The sequence below is a fragment of the Sphaerodactylus townsendi genome, linkage group LG12 (genome assembly GCF_021028975.2).
Source record: "Sphaerodactylus townsendi isolate TG3544 linkage group LG12, MPM_Stown_v2.3, whole genome shotgun sequence".
NCBI classification, from domain to species: Eukaryota; Metazoa; Chordata; class Lepidosauria; order Squamata; family Sphaerodactylidae; genus Sphaerodactylus; species Sphaerodactylus townsendi.
In genome coordinates, this window is record NC_059436.1 from 25,856,354 (window position 1) to 25,877,149 (window position 20,796).

Genomic DNA, 20,796 nt, shown 5'->3' on the forward strand with positions numbered 1-20,796 from the left:
AAGTGGGGAGACTTGGAAGAGTCCCTGGCATGAGAATGTGTGGCAGAAGGAGCATGGGCCATGGGCTTAGTCAAGCGGAGGACTGCGCACACACCCCGTTCCCCTGAGCAGGCTTGGCTCCTGTGACGGGCCTGCTGTTGCTGCCCAAGGAGTCGCAGCAGCCTTCTCCCTCTTTGTGAAGCCGATGGGCTCACATCCAGTTTGGGACTGACCCCGGGCAAACAGCCTGAAAGGCGGCGGCAGCAGCCCCTCTGGCCAGACAGGGGGGCCCTGCAGTAGGACAGCCCTGAGTGAGGCTCCCCATGTGTGAGGAATCAGAGCAGCCCAGCCTGACACAGGGCTGTGAAAGGCACCCATGGGGAGGGCAGAGGGGCAAAACCATCTGTGATGGTGGCCGAGGATAGGGATGGCCTCCCAGAGACTGTTTCAGCCATGTTGGTCTGCCGTAGAACAGCTGGACTTGAGTTCAGGAGCCCCTCAGAGACTTCCAAGGCAGGAGCGTTCAAGAGATGAAGCCCCCTTCTCAGATGCCCCAGAGGGGGGGGGGGGAGAGAGAGAGAGAGAGAGAGAGCCTCTTCCAGGGTCCCAGTGTCTGGGCAGTTCTCCAGGCAGGCAGGCAGGCAGGCAGGCAGGCAGGGCTACTGTTACCTGTTGCCTCCCCTGAGTCAAGGCACCTCCCAGTCCTGTGCACCTGATGATGACCTTTCCTGGGCGGGGTGCCCAGAGAGCGCCCGGCTGCCTTGAAGAGAGGCAGCAGAGCTGGCTCCTGGCTCATCGGGGAGCAAGAGCTGTACTTGTCTGCACAGGCCAGAGAGGAGCTGAGTGGCAGAGAGGCCATTTCCCCCAAGGCTCAGGACACTTGAAGGACAACATCCACCATCTTGCTCCCAGTGTCCTATAGAGAGAAGCTCGAAGCAGACTGGAGTTTCTGGTCAGTCCAGTTTCTGTTGTGATTGCACCTGCCTTTGCCTCACATAAGGGAGCGGGCTTAATTGCCTGGCACAACAGACTGTCCTCGGCTGCCAGGAAGTCAGGCCGGCAGCCCCTGGCATGGAGGAAGCTCTCTGCCGCTCACCATGACTTCCGGGGGGCTGCAGTGACCCCTCCAGTGCTGGGCCTGAGAAGAAGCCATGGAAGAGGGGCTGCGGCCGGTAAGTTCCTGGCAAGAAGTTCTGCCCAGACATTCAGAGTGGGAGGGGGACAGGGACATTTGGGTAGGGAATTCTCTTTGCCCTTGTTAGTAGTTGAAATGGGTGTTCCTGGGCCCGTGTGTGTGCGTGCAGGGGGTCGGGGCTCTCCCATGGGTCCTGCAACTGGCAAGCCTCTGCTCTTTGTCTGGCGGATTCCACACAACATAAATGCAGCCTCTATAAGGTCCATTTTGGGATTTTGTGTTCCCGCAGTATGGGGGAACACCAGCATTGCCAGCCAAAACGGATCTTTCCCCCCCTGCTTGCTTCATGGAGCTCTTTTCAGTTTCTCCGTGGCACCCACCATTTTGTGCGCCATAGAAGACTCCATGGAGATTCCCCACGGAGGTTTCCTTGGCTTGAAGCTCATTTATTTGCTATTTTGCTGTAAAAAAGTAGAGGAATAAAGTTTGTTTAGTCTAGTGATCTGATGCGCGTGTTTTTTCCTTTTTTTTGAGGGGGCTGTCTGCGAAGCTAGGGCAACACAAATATGTGCGTACTGCAGCTTCTCTAGTCCCGTTGCTGTAGCTTTGCAGACAGCCCTCCCAAAACAAAACAAAACAAAAAGGAAAAGTGACATGTGTACGGGATCGCTTGGGTAACTTTATTCATCTTTATTCATTTATTGCAAAATAGCAAACAGATGAACTGCAAGCAGAGGAAACCTCCGTGGGGAATCTCCGTGGAGAATTTCCTGCAGCAGCACACCAAATGGTGGGCACAAGCAGCAGGAACAGAAGTAAGAGGTTTGGGCAGGTGAAATAAATAGTTTCCTGCCTGCTGGCATTTGCTCAGCAGGTAGGAATTGTCCTCAGTGGGTTGGTGGGGAAAGATTGCTAGTTTTGTGATTTTTAAAAAACCCGGGTTGAGAGCAATATAATGTTTGTGCATCCACCCCTGAAGTGCTGGTGTCGGAAATTCAATGTTGAGTGTACAATGTTGAGTCCTTTGTGTAGTTCTGTCTTCCTCCCGCACTCACTTGGAGGGAGGTCTGGATCTGAGGATGGACTCCCAGGAGCCTGGTGGTGGCTGAGCCAGGATGATTCCGGCCAAGGGACTCTATGATGCCAGCCTTGGGCCCCCTTCCTGTGGAAGGTCAGTAGGTGCGGCCACTTCCTTAACCAGCAGAAGCTCCTCCCTGGACTTCACCTCAAATGACCTTCCCCACCAATTGACCTTCCCCATGGGTTCTCCTGTTTCAGGGGGTGGGGGGCTGGCAATTCTGACCTCCTTGGGAGATTGCTGGCCTAGGTGCTCCACTCTTGATCACCATTTCCTTCAGTCACAAACAGGCCTGTGGTGGCTCTCTCTGCCTCCACACACGAGGACTCCTGGGTCCATTCCTGAACAGTCTGGAGTGGGCTGGTGCTGCCGACATGGTTGTGGTTCAAAACAGCAACAAAAAAAGCAAAGCGCAGCAGCAGGGCCCCGGCAGGCTTGTTGTGTCCGACCGCAGCGTGGAGATGGTGCAAGTGAAACCTGCTTCCAAGGTGGCCTCGGGGCGGGGGAGTCCCTCCACAACCCCCCCTGCCAATGAGGCTGAAGGGGGCCAGCTTCAGAGTACTCCTCTCTCTGCTGCTCTGACCATAGGTGCCCACGCACACACAGAGGTGGGAAGCAGCTGCGTCCAGGCGCAAGTGTGTTTGTGCACCCGTGTGCACCGGTGCATGCCCTTGCTGACACCACTTGGTGGCTGGGGTGTTCTGCTTGAGTTTCATTTCAGTTATTTCATTTCATATAGGAAATGGGGGGTGGGGAGTCCATGTCTTTCAAGAGAGGTGGGGAGACCTTTGCAGTCTTATTTCAATTCGGTTTTAATCATCTTTTAGCTGTTTTTGTAACCCCCCTTGAACTATGAGGCAGTCAGATATAAAAAAAGGCAAAGTTTCCCCTTCAGTCCTGTCTGACCCTGGGGCACCACTGCAAGCAGGGATTTTATAGGCAAGCCGTTTTTGTGGGGTAAATCACCTCTGCGTAAATGGCCCCTAAGCCCTGGGGGCAGCAAGGCTGGAAGAGGCCAAGCCAAGTCCTCTGCCACAGGTGTGGAGGGGCCGGCTGGGCCCACAGGCCTGGGTGTTTGTGGACCGGAGTCTTTTCGAGCTCCATCACACCTTGCTGGCAGGTCCCTTCCTATGTTGGTTTTTCCCAGGTGGTTCCCACAATGTTTCTTAAACCTCTTTTGAGCCAAAATTTCCCTGCAACATGCTTTGTATTCTATTCCTTACTGGAAGGTCTGTTTGATTTGAACTTATTCTGCCCATGACAGTGTCTTTTTGTGTGGTGGGATTTTTCTCTGATGTGGATCATGCCTTTGAGGAAGAGCTGGCCAGCCAGGAGAGGAATCCACCCTTTTCTGCACCCCATCTCTTGTGTTCTAAAAGATGCACATAACGGGGGTGGGGGTGGGGTCATTTTCCTGAGGGATGGCTCCTCTTTAGCAGTTGGCACCAGAATGGCTGAAGTGAGACCTTTGGAAAGGAGGATAGGCGTCAGATCTCTGGGCAATCTCGTTTTCCTTGAAAGTGGATGGGATGTTGGGGTGGGGGTGGGGGCTACAAATGAAGGTCAAGCTGTGCTGCTGCTGCTGAGTAGGGGGTAGCTCCTTTCCCATGCAACAGTCTGTGCCTTCTACAAGCTGCCATCTGCCTGCTTGGGTATTTCGTCAGTGTGGCAAAATAAACAGAAGTTTGGTGGTGCTGTAAAGACAGGACATCTCCCCCAGCATGAGCGTTCGTGAGTCCAAGTTGCTTCTTCAGTGTGGCAAACAGCAGCTGGTGGGCAAATATTTTGATCAGCAAAGCTACCCGAAGGAAAGGACCTTCCACTAGGCACTGGAAGACCACAGAATGACAGAGTCCTAGAGCTGTAGGGGACTCTTCGTCCAACTTCCTGTTTCATGCAGTTCATCCAAAGTTAGAGCAAGATCGCTGTCCAGCACCCTCCAGCAAAGAAGAGTCCTTACTCTCATGGAACTGGCTCTCCTGTGAACCAGCTCTGACCATTCTCACCCCATATCTCCCCTTCAGCCAGTTCAACCCAGTGGTCTGGCCGTGGCGCCCTCTGAAGTCGTGCAGAACAAGCCGGGTTTGCCCTCCTCCCTGGGACAGCCCTTCAGGGACTGGAGCTGCCCCTTCCTCCCTCAGCCTCCATGTTCTCTTCTCCAGTCTCAAAAGATCCCATTCCTTCCATCTCTCCCATTTTTGCAGGTCTCTGAACAGCTTTATGGTTTATTATTCTACATCCTTCTTACAGGGTCACAGCTAGAACTGGTCAGTGTTCTGCAGATGAGATCCTACTAGTCTGGGATGGAACTATTTCTTCTCACATGTAGTATACTACACTACTCTGCTATTACGATGAAACTGCTTGTGTAGTTTAAAACTGCCTTGGCCTCTTTTGCAGCTACATCACACTGCCTGAACCATCTCCCTTGAATCTGCCTGACCCCCTTTTAAAGCAGTCTATGCTGATGACCATCACTGGCCACGAATTCCTCAAGTTTAATTACTCATTGAGCAAGGAGGCATTTCCTTTTGTCTGTCCTGCATCAATTGTCCCTCAACTTTTAGGATGTCCTTGGGTTCCAGGAGAGGGAGGAATGTTCTCTCTACCCACTTTCTCTGTGCCACGCATAGCTTTATAAATCTTTATCACATTCCGCCTTACTGATCTCTTTTCTAAACTGAAAAGTAAAGTCGCAGACTCTCCAGCATCCCTTCATGAGATGGGCGCTTCAGCCCCTTGGTCACCGTGGTTGCCCTCTTCGGCACTTTCCCCAGGCAACGTCCTTTTTGAGTTAAACCACCAGAGTGACACACAGGATTCCAGGTGGGGTCCTGCCATAACTTTATAAGATGAGTCATTTTATTGTCAGTCCTTTCCCTAAAAATCATCAGAGTGGAGTCTGTCTCTTTTTTGCTGCTGCTGCTGCTGACATTTCCAAGACCTCTTTCTGTCTCCATCTCTGCCAGGTCAGAGGCCATCAACGTCTGTTTGTAATTAGGCTTTTGTTGGTCTCCATCCAGCATTTGGGGGTGAGTGGTGAGCATCTGCTTGGCATGCAGAAGGTCACGTGTTCGATCTCTGCAGGCATCTCCAGTTAACATGACGGGGTAGCGGATGAAGTCAATGGCTTTGGCTCAAAACCCTGGAGAGCTGCGGCACGTCCAAGTAGATGATGCTGACCTCTACTGACCAAGGCACTCGTCCAGAGAATGGCAGCTTCATGGGGTCAGCCAAGGTCCACCTGGTCGGCCTGCATTCTGATTCCCCCAGCAGCCAACTGTGGGCTTCTGGCCACGACCAAAATCCATCTCCCTTGTTGCTGACTCATGGCTGCCCCCAGCGCCAAATAGCATTCCAATGATGAGCACAGCAGGGTCTCATTTGGCCATCAGAGCTAACAGCCGTGAACTCTCCCAAGATCCATTCGCCATAGACTTATCATACCTCCTTTGAAAGGTCATCTAGATTTGAGTCTAGGAGCACCTGAGAGGCCAGCAGGGTTTTGGGGGTGTGGGCCTTCGAGAGCCAGGGCTCCAGGACATGCACCTAGCTGCTCTCCTGCAGACCCACGTGGCTTCCCTCTGCAATAACCTTTGAAAGAGCCAGCCCGCCAGCTGTGATTAGGAGTCCCACAAGCTGGTGATGATTTGTGTGAAGAAGGACTTTCTGTTGTCTGTCCTGGATTTTTTGTCCACCAGCTTCATTGGTGACTGGAGAATTCTAACATTTCAGGGAGGGAGGAAAAAAGGTTTCCCCCCCACCCTTGGCACCTGACACATTATTTTATCAGCCTCCATCACATGTGTGCCTCTTGCCCTGAATCCTCTCTAAAGGCTCCCAACTCTTTAGCTTTTTTCCTCACCCGAAAGAGGGCCCAGCAGCAGCCTCTGGTTTTTGCTTGCACCTTTGAATCTTTCCCAGGGCCACGAGACCTCTTTTGGGGCCAATGAGATGCTACCCAGGATTCCAAATACTTCCCAGCACCATTGCTCTGATCCAGCGTAGTGCTATGATGAGAGAATAAAGTTGCTGGGCAGCCTCCCACGTCACACGTCATCCCGGCCCTTTGATTGCTTTCTTCCCTTCCTCCCCCTCTAGTGGCCACACCTTAGCAAAGAATGTGAAGCAGTTTCCCAAGGCACCCAGGGGAGCTCTGCTTCGGTGCTTGCATCCGGCAGAGGAGGCTGCTCGTGAATCAACAGGAAAGAATGGCCACCTGGTGTCAACATCTCATCAGGGCATTCCGGGTCAAGGAGTTCCTGCACTGGGCAAGGCGGAGTTCTCTGGGTCAGGCCCTGCCTCCTGGTGGCTCAGATGGGAACTACTGGCCACACCAGAAGGGGCACCGAGGCCAGCTTGCTGCCAGGGCATATTTGCCACGCATTGCCCTCCCTCCAGGCCCCGAAGAAAAGCTCCCAACGTCTGTCCACTGGAACTGGAGCTGTCTTCCTGGCTGATGCCTCCCTTGGCATTTCTAAACGAAGGCAGGCCTTGGATGAAAGTGTGGGGCCACGGGGGTGCCCTTCCAGTGCCACTCATTTTGTCAGGCAGGCAGCTAGCAATGGGGCCACGTGTGGACTGAGGACCTGGTGGCCTCACTTAAGGAAGCTGCTTGGAAGCTGTTCAGTGACACTTCCCCAAGGGAAGGACCAGACAGACCCAGATGTGCCATACTCACCCGCACCTCTGCTTGGATGCTTCCATGGCCAAGAACTGTGTGTGTGTTTGTATTCTGGTGTTTCAAGGGGTTTGTTTAGGCCTATTAGGCTGGCTAGTCATTTTTTCAGAGACAGAACCAGCCTTCTTGAGTATTGGCCTTCTTTACCCACAGGAAAGCCTACCCACCCAAAATTGTGACTCCCACCCCTGCCCCCCAGTCCCCCCAGCCTTCCCACCAAGACACTCCTTAGAGGCTGTCCAAGGAGTCGCCTTCAGACCCTGCGCTCTGGATTCTGGCCGGGACCCTCTGCCTGCTGTGGCTCGTGGAATCTCAAGTAAGGCTTGGTTGGGGTGGGTGTGGTGGGGCATTGCTGTGGATGGCATGGAGGCGGGGGGGAGGTAAGGGGGTGGGCGTAGAATGGGGCAGCTCAGCCAGCGGCTGGAGCAACCAAGAAGCACCCCTCCATGATCCCAGGGGACTGTGAGGTTCAGCAGGAATCGTTCCAGCCCTTCCTGCTCCCAGAACTCTGTGCTGAGCTGCGAGACTGAAACTCTGTCCAGAGGGCTCGACAGGGGGGGGGGGTGGCGGCGGCGGCAGCCTGCTTGTGCTTTTATCTCAGTGTCCAGAGTCCTCCCTCAAGCAGCAGCTCCCTCGATGCCGAGCATCCCTTCCCCTGTGCTCCTCACAAGTGACCCTCCCTCTTCTGCTTCACCCCCTCCCCCCCTGCAGCAGCATCCTCGGCCACCACCTTCAAGGCGTCTTGGGGCATGGGCCAGAAGAAAGCGGCCCTCATCCTGTGCCTCGTGGTCCTCATCGTCCTGCTGATTGGCCTCATCCTCTTGTGTAAGTTTCACTCCCCGTTTCTTTCTTGTGTGGGGTGGACCACCCACACAAGCAAGGCAGCTGCGGGGAGGGGCAGAGCCCCCAGCTACAGACTCTGTTCCCCCCTCCCCCGCAGGTCTCCTTACTGTGCAGCTGGGGCTTCATGCACATTCTCCAGTCAGACACCCCCTGCTCAGGTCAGCCACGAAGCCTCCTTCGTGTGCCACCCCCACCCCCAGTGTGGGGCAAGGCACAGAGCCCCCCCTCCCTCCACCTCCCCCCCTCACCTGGGCAACTCAAAAAGTCCCCCAAAGCCAAAATAACAACATGCACTACAGTTTTATTCCAGGCAGACACACATAAGTAATTGGGGACTTTTGATTGGGGGGAACTTAACAGAATATGGAAACCAAAAGGAAAGCCCAGTTTGTTCTTGGCCGGGAGCACAGGCGGCCTTCAAGGCCCGACTGATGGGGGCTCAAGAGGGTGACTAGAAGGCATGGACCTCCCTGTCCAAAAGCAGTCGGCGTCTGAATACGCACGTGAGGGGGAGCACCGGAGGAAGACCTCAGCTTCTACTCCCAATTTTTGGGTGCTCCAGGATACCTGACTGCCTTCTGTGTGAGAGAGAGTGCAGGACTGGGTGGGCCTCCACCCCCCCACCCCCCCCGCCAAGCCAGTCCAGCAGGGCTCTTCTTATGTTCACTGGAGACCAAGATTTGTCAGACCAGGTCGCTGGCTGACTCCGGACAGCTCCTGCTGAAGTGAACGTAGCTGGTGTCCGAAGAGGCCCTGGGTGCCTGCTTCCAGACTGAACAAAGCGTTATTGACATATATCTTGATTCCGCTGCTTGAGGGAAGACTTTGGGGGCCCCTTTCCCCTGGAGGACGGGCCTTCCGTAGTCACCTTCTGAGTTCCTGACCAAGGGGTGCTGGACTGTCTGCTGCCGCCTCCCTCCCGCACCATCTGGGCCACCCGTCTTCTTCTCCAGAGGCCTCCTGTGTCTGTCTTGGCCAGAGGACCACGCCAAGTCAGAGCAAAGCCAAAGGGCACTCTGTATTCCAGGCCTGGGTCTTCACTGAGCCTGACTGAGCCAGACGCCTGGCCTGGTTCGGGGACCTTCTGGGGCTGAGGGGGCTCCTCTGGGCAGGGTGGGCTTTGCCCGCAGCCTGCAGAAGCTGGCTGGGTGAGCTGCTGGACTTGGCCATCCCACTTGTCAGTGGGCTTTGCTGGCTCCTGAAGCATCCCTGCTGTAAAGCCCCCCTGCATATCAGGAGGGGGTGTCCCAGGGAGGCTCTGTCCTGGGGAGTCCCTGAGCGGCCCTGCTTTCACACCGACTGACTGCTGAGCAGGGCTGGGAGGAGGAGGAGGAGGAGGAGGAGGAGGAGGGAGGCTGGAGTGGCTGCAGCGGAAAGAGGTGCCATTTTTGCCCCCAAGTTCTGGCGCATCCGGGGACCAGGCAGGGGAATGTTTAGTGACGCTGCTGGCAGGAGGGGCTTTGGGGCTTCCCAAGGTACCTTCCTGCACCCAGGAAGAGAGTGCAGGCATCCCTCTGGGGAAGAGGTGGCTCACCTGCCCACCACCTGTCCAAGGGCTTCCCCCTCCGGGGTCTGCTGCATCTCACAAAGCCCCTCTACTTCCCAACCCAGTCTTGTTCTGGAGGTCCAGCACAGGCATCGTGTACAAGGAGCCGGAGGAGAGCTGCGGGGACCGTGCAGTGCGCTGCGATGGGATTTACGACTGTTCCCAGCGGAGTGACGAACTGGACTGCGGTAGGGTATGCGAGGCCTGTTCTGGCAGAACGACAGTGGGCCGAGAGTGTGTGTGTGTGTGTGTTGGGGATGGGGTGGGGTGGTCAGACCCCTTGGGCCCAATCTTGGAAAATGCTACAAGTCTCACCTGGGCCCCCTTTTCTTCCCCTCCGCAGTCCGCTTTGGCTGGAACCAGTCACTGCTGCACGTCTACTCCAGCACCGAGAAGCAGTGGCTGCCCATCTGCAGCAGCGCCTGGAATGAGACCTTCTCCACTAAGACCTGCCAACAGCTGGGATTCCAAACGTAATTCCCAGGGTCAAGGTGGGAGGGATGAGCACGCGGAGGGACGGAAGGAGGGGAGGAGAGCGGCAGTCCTTCAGCCTCACCATTCCTCCTCCTCCTCCTCCTCCTCCTCCTCCTCCTCCTGGAGCAGCAGCGGCGTAGGAGGTTAAGACCTCGTGTATCTAATCTGGAGGAACCGGGTTTGATTCCCAGCTCTGCCGCCTGAGCTGTGGAGGCTCATCTGGGGAATTCAGATTAGCCTGGGCACTCCCGCACACGCCAGCTGGGTGACCTTGGGCTAGTCACAGCTTCTCGGAGCTCTCTCAGCCCCACCTACCCCACAGGGTGTTTGTTGTGAGGGGGAAAGGGCAAGGAGATTGTAAGCCCCTTTGAGTCTCCTGCAGGAGAGAAAGGGGGGATTTAAATCCAAACTCCTCCTCCTCCTCCTCCTCCTCCTCCTCCTCTTCTCCTCCTCCTCCTCCTCCTCCTCCTCCTCCTCCTCGCTGTCAACTTGCAACTGACTTATGGCTCAGGGTTTTCAAGGCAAGAGATGTTTGCCTGCCTTTATGCAGAGACCCTAATATTCCTAGGTGGTCTCTCATCCAAATACTGACCAGGGCCAGCCCACCTCAGCTTCCAACGTCTGACAAGATCAGGCTAGCCTATCCTATCCAGGTCAGGGCGCCCCTGGTTTGGGCTTCTTTAATGCTTGCAAATAGCAGGACCCATCTTCAGGCTGTACTCCTTCCAACAGGGGAAGGGAGCAACCCTTCCCCCACCCCTGTGCCTGGAAAGCGTGTGTGGGAAGGAGAAGCTCTCTCCTTGGCATGTGGTCTGGGGTGGGTGTGATAAGATTTGTTGTTGGGAGCAGAGTTAGCCTGAGCTGCAGGCCCATCCCAGGAGACCGGTGTCGCCAATGGCCTTGCTTTTCCCAGCCTCCATTTGTATTGCAGCCAACCTACAGAGCAAAGGAAGGGGTTCCGCTTCATTGTACCACAATTTTGCCTTGACCCAGAAGAGGTGACGCTGGCCCCTGTTCTCTTTCCCCAGATCCTCCCACACAGAGTACATTCCTCTGTCCTTCTCTGGGAAAAGCCTCGTGGTTGCCGGGATGCACAAAACCATTCAGCAGAGTCTCAACAGGTAAGAGGGCGCTGCCGGCAAGATGCTGAGGGTGGGGGAGCAGCAGGGCATGAGGGAGGAGGGCCTTGAGGGGTGGGGATCCTTCCTGCGGAATCACTGACTTGTGCTAGGAGAACTGAGATGCTGCCAGTTGGGTGCCCCAACCAGGAGGGAAACTATGATGATGCTCCCTGCTGCAATCTGTTCATTGCAGGGGCTGCTGAGATGAGCCCCCCTCCCACCCGCTGCAGCTGGAGCAAGATGTAATTGTGGCAGGGAGGTGCGGTGGCGTTTGTTCCTAGGCAGCTGTCAGGCCTGGCGCACCTCCCCAAAGCAGATGCATGGGGCTAGACTCCATTGCCAGGACCATTCATTTGGGTAGACCTGAACTCAAATCCTCACTTACCTTGAAATGTACTGAGTGGCGGAGGACCACCATTCTCTGTTCTCCAAACCTACCTCACAGGGTCATTGTAAGGCTAAAATAGAGTGGTAATCCATGCACTTTATCAAGTTCCTTGGAGAAAAGTTAGCATAAAATGCACTAAGAACATAGACCTGGTTCACCTTCCTCATGAGAACCCTGCGAGGTAGGCAAGACTGTGACCTAGTGGCTGCTGGCCACAGTTCACCAAGAGAGCTTTGCAGCATGATCAGGGGGGATTCCAACCCAGGCCTCTCAGTCCACTGTGCCACCGTGGTCCTTGGCCGACACCCTGCCACAGACACAACTCTGGCAAGAATCAAAATCCCCCCAACGCTGTTTAGGTAAATGTAAGAGGACAGGAAGGCCGGTGATTACTGGAATGCCGCCTTCCTCAGCCATCAACACTTCCCAGGAGCACTCCCCACAGCCGTTCTGGCGGACGGGGTCTGGCCCATCAGACTAGGAACCGGGAGACCCCCATTCTGGCTGGGAAATCTTGGGCCGGTCACTGACTCTCTCAGCTGAACCTACCTCACAGGGCTGTTGGTGTTGAGCAGAAGCTACTTTGGGTCCCTGTTGAGAAGAAAAGCAGGACCACAATAGCTAAATAAATACTGCAGCTGGTGGAACTTCCAGCTACCAGAGAGCCAGCCTTTGCTCCTCTGTGTCCAAAGGACCATCGGGGAGACTGAGGTCCCAATCCAGAGCCCAGAAGCACACACTGCTTAAGGGGCCTTACAGTGAAATGCTTGTGGCAGCTGCTACAGACATCAGAAGAAGAGGAATGCCTGAGGGTGGGGCTGCCACCCCCCACCCCCCATTGCTGAGTTTTGGGGCCTTAGTTGCTGTCGCTTTAATTGCTCTCTCTCTCTGTTTGTATTACATAAACACGCTAAAGAATGAAAGACCCCTTTTCCTTCTGTTGCCCGGCTGGCCAAAGCTGCACTGTCCTGGCCACATATTAGCCCAAAATAGCCCTGCCAGGTCTGCAAAATGATGACTGTGGTGACTTTCCCTTTGAAGATAAGATGTCCTGCCCCCAACCCCCGCCCCCCCCCCCCCAGAATAGGCAAGACATTGTTCGTTTGACTGACCTCAGCAGCTCTTCTCCCCAGGCAGAGGTGGCCACTGGCTCTAGGCATGGCCACGTGATGCTGTGAATGGCAGGTTTGTCTTGCCCGGCATGTGTGGGGGCATCTCAGGTCTGTTGTGACACACAGCTAGGCTCAGTGGCCACGTGTTGGCACTGGTGGCACCTGTGAGGCTTTGGAGCATCTTTCCTGTAGCTCACAACCTGTCTGGCAACACATCTCCAATGCAGCACCTGGCTAGTGACATCTTTCTGTAGAAAAAGGTCTGAATAAAATTCACCTGGATTCATATTCCTGTTAGGACAAGAATCCCATTGAATAGTCCTGGCCTGACCCCAGGATTTCCACCAAACTTACAGTGAGGAGAAAAGGCAGCCCCGCCCTCCCTGCTGCAGGCCTTTGACCGGCTCCTGCCCTGAAGTCTAGAAGCGGAGGCCCATTCCCACGTCCCCCGAGCCACAAGTGACTTGTCCACCCGCCAAGCTTTGCTGGAGCCTTTGGAGCTGGGAGCATCCCTGCCCTTCCCCCTTCCCCCTTCCCCCTTCCCCACGGGGTCTGGACTTGGGCAGGACTTGCCTCCGCTTACGCCTGACTCTCTGTTCTGGTCTCTTCTAAAGCTCCCGGTGCCCGACTGGAAAATACGTGGCTCTCCGTTGCACTCGTAAGTACACTTCATGGGGTGGGTGACAAAGTCGGTTAGGTTTTCATTGATGAAGTGAAGGAACAAGGACTTGAGTCAGCAAGAATTGAGTTTGGGCTGACTCCAAAATGCCCCCCACCTTCATATCCCCCCCACCCCACTGATAGGGTACAAAGCCCCAGCCAGCGGAGCGGGTGGAGCCCTGACTGGCACAGGTAAGAGGGAGGGCCTTGCTTTGCAGAGCTGTGACCTTTGGGCAGTCGGAGGCAGGCGGGCAGGCAGGCTGGCGAAGAGAGGGGGCCTTGTCCAGACCTCTCTCCCCCAGAGGCAGCTCCTGGGAAGCCCTCTGCCTGCCTGCCTGCCTGCCCGCCTCGCTGGAACCGTCTCTCCTGCAGGCTGCGGGCAAAGGATGTCCAGCCGCATCGTCGGAGGCACCGAAACTCTGGCTAGCAAGTGGCCTTGGCAAGTGAGCCTCCGGTATGGATCCACCCACATCTGCGGAGGCACCATCATCGACCCCCTGTGGGTCCTCACAGCCGCCCACTGCTTCTTCATGTAAGCGGGACCACTGCTGGCGGGGGGGGGGGGGGGGGGGTCTGGTTTGGAGGAGGTCTAGCAAGGCCGGGGGAGAAGAAGTCCACCCCTCCCTCCAGGGGCCCCGAGGAGACTCAGAAAAGCACGGGGGGGGGGGAGGCTCCCAGAGGCCACGTGACCAGCCCTGAGGTAGGACTGCCTCTCTGGTACGCCAGGAGCCTGCCCCGCCATCTCTGGAAGGCTGCTTGGGTGCCCTGTCTGGTCTGGCCTCTTGCTTGTCTGCTAGGCTGGGCCTGCGGCTGCCCTTCTCACTTCCACCATCCACCACCTCCCTGCCCATTTGCCCCAGAAGCCCCCTCTGCACAGTATCTGTGGAGGATGCATTTCTCTTGCTACATCAGTGATGTTCAACCTCTCTGGCTGAAGCTGAAGGCAGCAGGTCACACAGTGTCAGTTAACACAATCACAGAATGGCTCATCCAGTAAACAAAGCACAAGCGTCAACATGACCGGCTCAGTGCTGCAGAAATTGTATGGCTGGATCAGACTTGCATCAACAGGCGGCAGCACAGGCCTTTCCTGAGGTTTTCTCTCGTGGTTGCCGTTAGAGCAAAAGGCGGGTGGCCTCTGAGTTGAGCAGCTGGGACACTGGGCTGAGCTGAGGGTGGTGGCGATTTCTACACACTCACCCCGCCCCCTGCCCTCATGCTTTGCCCAGAAAGTGTCCCCAAGGAGCAGAGCCAAAGCAGAACAGAGCCCCTCTTACCCCACGACAGTTGCTGCTGACCATTTCTGAAAGGCAGTGTGGCGTAGTGTGAAGAGCAGGTGGACTCTACTCTGGAGAACCGGGTTTGATTCCCAGTTCCTCCACATGAAGCCTGCTGGGCGACTTTGGGCCAGTCTCAGTTCTCTCAGAGCTTTCTCAGACTCACCTACCTCACAAGGTGTCTGTTGTGGGGAGAGGAAGGGAAAAGGAGCTTGCAAGTGGAGAATCGTGGGGCATCTGTCCAGACTCTCCTGCGTCTTCTTGGTGCTTCCTCTGTTCCATTTTGGGGGTTCTTAGGAACAACGAGAAGATCCTGGACGAGTGGCAGGTGCACGCCGGGGCCTCTGACCTCAGCCACTCAGCGGAGGCCATCCCAGTCTCGCACGTCATCATCAACTCCAACTACAGCGATGATCACGACTTAATTCATGACATCAGCCTGATGAAGCTGTCGGTGTCTCTGACTCTCTAGGGTGGATGCCTCCCAGGGCTGGACTAGGAGCCCTCTCACAAAAGCCTCGCTCACAAGGAAGCTCAGCATCCCTCTTTCATGGAGGCTCATTTCCTCTCTCTTGTTCAGCTCCAGGGTCTCACTTGCCTGCCTGCCTCCCCATGTCTGGCCAGAAGTTCCTTCCCGGGAGGACGTGTTCCATCACGGGGTTTGGGAAGACCAGCGAGAATGATGGTGAGCCGGGGGGAGGGCCGGGGGTCCTGGCTGGGCCAGACGCACAGCCCCTGCAGGAAAGGCCAGGGGCTCCTGGTGGGGGATGGGAGTCCTCCCACCCACCCACCCACCCACCCAGAATGCTGGCTTGTTCCAGAGAACACCTCCCCGAAGCTACGGGAAGCAGAGGTGAAGATCATTGACTACAGGCTCTGCAACAGCCAGAATGTCTACGAAGGCTACCTGACCCCCCGGATGATGTGTGCTGGGTACTTGCAGGGTGGCCGGGATTCCTGCCAGGTAAGGTGGGATTCCTGCAGGGGGCAGGAGCAAGCACAGGTGCTGGGAGATCCTGTGGGGGTGCCTGATGCAGGTGCCTCATGTCAGGGATTTGGGGCGCAGAGGGTTTGACGAGGGCCTGCCCTAAGAGGCTCTCCTCTCCAAAGGGACTGGGAGGTTGCGAAGACATGATCAGTGGCCAGCACTGCCCACTTCTTTGAAAAAGGGGAGAGGAGGTCACCTGGCTGAGCTGCCTCCGGGAGCCTTTTCTTGGGCACGCAGCCTGGCTCCCGCTCATGCCCGGCAGTTCCAAGTCTTTGACTGAGCCCACGGTGAAAAGCTGTGTTATGACCTGGAAAGGGTGGGGGGCAGCAGGGGAACACCTTGGGGGCTTTGTTCATGAGCACAGTGGGCAGGGGCTCTAGGAAGGATCTGGGGCTGTCCTCCCCTCCAGCCTCCGAGTCCTGTTGCTCAGTCTTCCCCACTACCTTGTGGATCTGGCCTCTCTGCCTTAGGGTGACAGTGGGGGTCCTCTGGTCTGCCAGGACAGCAGCCGTTGGTATGTGGCGGGGGTCACCAGTTGGGGGACCGGCTGCGGCCAGAGGAACAAGCCCGGCGTCTACACTCGGATCACGAAGCTGCTCAGTTGGATTCACAGCAAAATGGAGGTGAGACGGCTGCTTGTGGCTTTTTGAACTCTGTGAACCCCGCAAGCGTTTCCATGCTGGACAAAAGCAAGGGGTGTGCAGACCCCCTTGCAATGGGAGTGTTATCCCACCCTTGAAGGGAACATTGCTTTCAGTACAGACACACAGAAACTATTTGCCTGTTCCAAAAGCAACATATTAACCACTAAACCACAGGGTTGTGTGGAGAGAACTACCATGTATTCTGATAGTGAAGTGTGAACCTATCTACGGATACTTAAATCTGCAGATTGGGACCAATGCTTCAGAAGGAAGATTGCTTGGGGGGAAAACTCTGAAACTTAAAAAGTGCGTGGGGAAAGGGGATGTTGAACAAAGTAAAATTCTGTGTGTGTGTGTGTGTGTGTGTGTGTGTGTGAGAGAGAGAGAGAGAGAGAGAGAGAGAGAGAGAGAGAGAGAGAGAGAGAGAGAGTGTATTGGGAAAGAAGTTAGACAGGGGAACGGGGAACGGGGTGCTCCCTCCTCACAAGTTCCGTGTGGGCCCTGCTTATTTATTTATTTATTTATAGTCCATCTCTAACCAGTGAACAGCCTTATGAAGAGAGATCAGAAGTTTGTTTATTCCAGGTGACAAGTGAAAACCTCGTATGCTGGTCCAGAGATTATTCAATGCTTTAAGATTTTTATTCGACCACAGACTGGTCTGTGGTAGACAGAACAGTTTCACTGCATCCCAGATGGGAGAGATTCTGGGGTCTGGGTGTGTTTGGCAACCTGATATATGCCCGTTTGTGTGAACCTCTCATGACTTTTGTTAAAACCATCCCATTTGTTTCCTCCGAAGACGTGAGGGAAGATCCCTCTGAGCACTAAATGCCTCCGTCCCCCGTCCCCCCAGAATAACTGTGTGTCAAATGTGTGTTCGACTCATTCTGCTCCTGCTAATGTTTAGTCTGGGTGTCAGGCCACAGATGCCTTCACCAGCTGCCTCTCAAGTACTGGAACAGAGACAGTTGCAAATTTGAAAACTGAAAGCAAATTCTCAGACCAGCTGTACCATGAACAGTCAAGGTCTGTGACAACCTCTTGGTCCAGCCAGTGTGCCCCCGCCCTCAAGAGAGGAGGTCCTGCCCATGGGAGGGACGAGAGAGCCTGAACGGTGGGAAATACCACCCAAGCACACAGTTCCTGTAGATGCTGCGATGGCATCATTCCATCTCCTTTCCAAGAATATCCTCCTGGGCTCATTGCTGCAGATGGCGACCGTTTTCCCTGGGGGGAGATGTGGAACAGGTGATATGTGGCCACTAGTTACCACTTCTGTCTGTTGGGGCTATTTGCACCCCACTTTTCTGCCCAAAGGGGAATCCCAAGTGGCTTTTGACATTGTTCTCTTCTCCTCCATTTTATCCTCACAACAGCCCTGTGAGGTACATGAAGCTGGGAATGGCCAGTTCAAGGTTACCTTGCAAGCTGCCAGGGTGGAGTGGAGATTTAAAGTGGGCTCTCCCAGATCCTAGTTTGACTCTAATTACTCAGCCATTTTGCTTCCAGCTCTGAAGAGGGGCAGGCAGTGAAATCCATGCATTGGGAGCAGCCACAATGATCAATGAGAGGTTGCAGAAAACCCCGACTTTCTTATTAAGCACCCCCCATTTGAAGCAAGCTGCACCCCAGAACACGGACTACTTACCTAGTCAAGTGTCAACCCCTTTCCCAAACAAATGACAAAACCCCCACCCAGCCAGCATTGGGCTTCACTTGGGGTTGCTTGAGCCCCCACCTCAAATTCTGGCTCAGTTTCAAAGCCCCTCAAGGCCTCCTGGCAGAGGGGGGGGGAGCCTTGCTGCCTGGTGTGGTTGCTGGGGAGGGGTCGGGGGGGGGGGGCACAGGCAGCCACTTGAGACCCAGCATGGCACTGTGGATGAGGAGTGGACTGGGACCCAGAGCGGCCTGGGGTCAGACCCCCATTTTGACCATGGACGGTTACTGGGTGACCTTGGACCCATCATACCCTCAAGCCTGGTCTACCTCGCAGGACTGCTGTGGTGGGAAAATGGAGGAGAGGGAGACCAATATTCTAAAATATCAAGTCCCAACAGGAGAGAAAAGCAGGGTATAAATCATGCAAAAGGAATGAGGGGGAGGGGAATCCATAGCAGAGGGTGGGGAGGGGAGGGGGGGGCTTCCTTTCCCCAGTCAGTGTTTCAACCAACGTTCCAAATATTTCTGATTGTGGCTGACTCATACAGCTGAGAAATACCCTTTTCAACTTCACAGCCACAAAGACACCAAGAGCTGCTGCCCAGGTGGCTTCTCTGCACTTGCCTTTGCCCCCTTCTGCCCAGGAGGAGCTCCAAGGAGGCTGCTGCTGCCACCCCTCCACCTGCTCACTCTTCTTTCCATTCCAGAGCCAGAGCAACTGACGAGAGGGAGGCTGCCCACCCGCCCACCCCTGCTCCTGGAGAAGGACTCTCCTGCAAGTGGGCCGGCTGCTGTTTCCTGCTCTGGAGAAAGGAGGGGGCCGCCACGCCGGAGGAGGGCCTGTTGTGGCCGTAGCCTCTGGTGAGCCCAAAGGATGGATGTTCTGATGGGGAGAGAGAAGCGCCTTGTCCTTTGCAGCAAACAGGCCTCCCCCAAGACCCGCCTGAGCTCCTTGGACCAGACTGCACTGGCACGAGTGAGCAGAAATGCTTCTGGAGTGGACACGGAGAGCACCCCCATGGCAAGGACCCAGGTCTAAGCTGCAGGTGGAGTGACCAGAACTCTGTTGCACTGAATGGGGGCTCTCTGACAGCCCCCTCACTATTTCCCAGGAATGTCCAAGGTCAGAGGGACACAGCCACGTGCCACCCAGGGCCTTGGGCCCTTCACATCCACGCTTGGACATGGGCCAGGTACATGCTTTGGAAGGTACTGCGACTGAGTGCTGCTGCCTGCAGAATTGCAGCACCCTCTCCCCACCGTCTGGTTCACCTGGCCCTCAGAGGAGCTGCCCTTTTGGCCTGTCAAAGGTGGCTTCCTGGGCTCCTCCTCTCCTCCCTGTCTGCCTTCTCCTGTGTCTGCATCTTGCCGGAGCACGCCTGCACTGCCAGGCAGTTGCTAGCTGGTGAGTCCTGTGGCTTAAATTTCAGTGCCAAACTCCAGGGGCATCTCTCAGCCAAAATGGACAGCAAGTAATGTTGCCGCCACAGAACTGCAGGGGGGGGGGGGGGGGGAGACATGACTGTCAGCAGGAGACCTTGTTGTGTGGTTTTAAAATATATTTATATATATTTTTCCACTTATAACAGTCTGAATCTCAGTTAATGAAAAAGGACTCTGTGGGAGAACAGGAAAGATTTCCAACTCCTTCCCTGAGTCCATCAGAGTAAATCTTTCATTTGCATCTGAACTGCCTCCTCCTCCTCCTCTCTCTTTTCCTCACAGCGCATGGCTGAGGGTGTGACTAGCCCAAGGGTGCTTTGCAGCCACCTGGGGATCTGAACGCTGGTGTGCGTGTCCCCCCCCATCTTAGACTGACATTCGAACAATGACACCATTCACAGACTGTACACTCAACACACATCTTTATTACTCAGTCTTACAGAAACTGAAACCTTTAAATGGCATTTAAAACAAGTTACTCCTTACACTTGAAACAATGTCAGTATCAAGTTATTGTAGTAGCATTAAGCAATAACTGTTCCGACTGTTGTATTAGTTGGGAAATTAATCCTCTTTTTACTAATCATCTGTTGGCTTCAAAGTATTCCAGATGAAATCTTTCAATCAAAACAGAGGCCAAAGAATTGACCACCAGAGCCGTTGTCTTCTTATCAGACAGGAGAGTTTGGACAAGTGATCTGTCTGAACTCTTCTTCCTTGTAGTGACTGAGCAGGCACGGGGTTCTGTGGGAAATGACCCGTTTACAATAATGTGAACTATTGCTTCTGGTGCCTCAGTCCTCGCTGCTGAGGGAAAGGCACTTGGCCTTGCTCAAGAGAAAGCTCTTTGTGGAAATGGCATCGTTAATGAAGTCAGGTTCTTTGTTCTCATCATCCCGTGCTGTACTGATCAGCTTAGAGCGTCTGGTGAACAAATCCTGCCTTTCGTGCTCCAGAAGTCTTTGATCACTTGGAGAATTCGCCACGGGCTGCCGGGCCGTTCAGGTCTATTCTGTTGTGGATTATTTCGGTCCATCTGGTGATTTTTGGGTCTTCTAGCATATATGCGATAAGATTATCCCTGTTGGTCCAACAGTGCATTTTTAGCCAGTATCTGATTGTTGTGATCTACTCTTTCGTTTCTAATAATTGTTGGCCAGATTCCGAACAAAGGGCCATGTAGCTGACACATTTTTTTTAATTACTCAATCTTGCAGCCGCATCTGACATGGTCAGTTATGATCTTGTGGGCCACAATCTTGCAGTTTCTGGATGACACAGGACAGTCTTGCAGTGGCTGTTTTGGGGACAGCTGGGGAAGAAGTTATCATCACAACACCCTTTGTGTGACTGCTGGCAAGGGATGGGTTGTAGGGAAGAGCATTTTTGCTGGAAGATTGACAAGCCTCACCAAGGAGGGCTTTAAAATGAGTGAAAGGGGGGGGGGACAATATCCACGTGGGAAGGAGCCCACCTGGTTCTAGAGAGAAGAGGCTGAAGGTTATAGAGAGAACTGAGCGACTAGTTCAAAGGCCCAGCAGTGAGCGGGATCATAAAACCTTCAATCAGCACCCATCCACAGGGCATGAACCACAGCCGTAGATGTGTCTACACTAAGGCACAAGGCATGGGTAATAAACAGGAACTCTTAATACGGCATAATAAATATGATATAATAGGTATCACTGAAACCTGGTGGCATGAATCTCATGACTGGAATGTAATAATTGAGGGGTACAACCTAGGAAAGGTGAAGGAGTAGCAC

At 54.7% G+C, this 20,796-nt stretch overlaps 1 protein-coding gene across 3 annotated transcripts; it reads left to right on the forward strand.

Moving 5' to 3' along the window:
- The first annotated feature begins 751 nt into the window (after positions 1-751).
- Positions 752-19,171, forward strand: TMPRSS13 (transmembrane serine protease 13). 3 transcript variants are annotated; one of them, XM_048513042.1, is made up of 13 exons: positions 752-931; positions 7,027-7,189; positions 7,585-7,698; positions 9,328-9,450; positions 9,606-9,735; positions 10,765-10,857; positions 12,972-13,015; positions 13,390-13,549; positions 14,592-14,762; positions 14,870-14,979; positions 15,116-15,258; positions 15,753-15,905; positions 18,296-19,171. In XM_048513042.1, exons 3-13 carry the CDS (start codon positions 7,623-7,625, stop codon positions 18,308-18,310), a joined length of 1,218 nt encoding a protein of 405 aa, XP_048368999.1. In that variant the 5' UTR covers positions 752-931; positions 7,027-7,189; positions 7,585-7,622; the 3' UTR covers positions 18,311-19,171. The 3 variants fall into 3 exon arrangements, with proteins under 3 accessions (XP_048368999.1, XP_048368998.1, XP_048368997.1); XM_048513041.1 differs by lacking the exon at positions 752-931 and adding an exon at positions 1,007-1,151; XM_048513040.1 differs by lacking the exon at positions 752-931 and adding an exon at positions 6,776-6,912 and having other exon boundaries at positions 15,783-15,905.
- The last annotated feature ends 1,625 nt before the right edge of the window (positions 19,172-20,796 follow it).

Bases quoted from the DNA above. Each gene is read 5' to 3' on its own strand.
- TMPRSS13 (XM_048513040.1), top strand. From the start codon at position 6,859: ATGTGCCATACTCACCCGCACCTCTGCTTGGATGCTTCCATGGCCAAG. The intron at 13,016-13,389 runs GTAAGTACACTT...TCTCTCCTGCAG, and splicing joins CGTGGCTCTCCGTTGCACTC to GCTGCGGGCAAAGGATGTCC. The intron at 14,763-14,869 runs CTAGGGTGGATG...TCCTCTCTCTTG, and splicing joins CTGTCGGTGTCTCTGACTCT to TTCAGCTCCAGGGTCTCACT.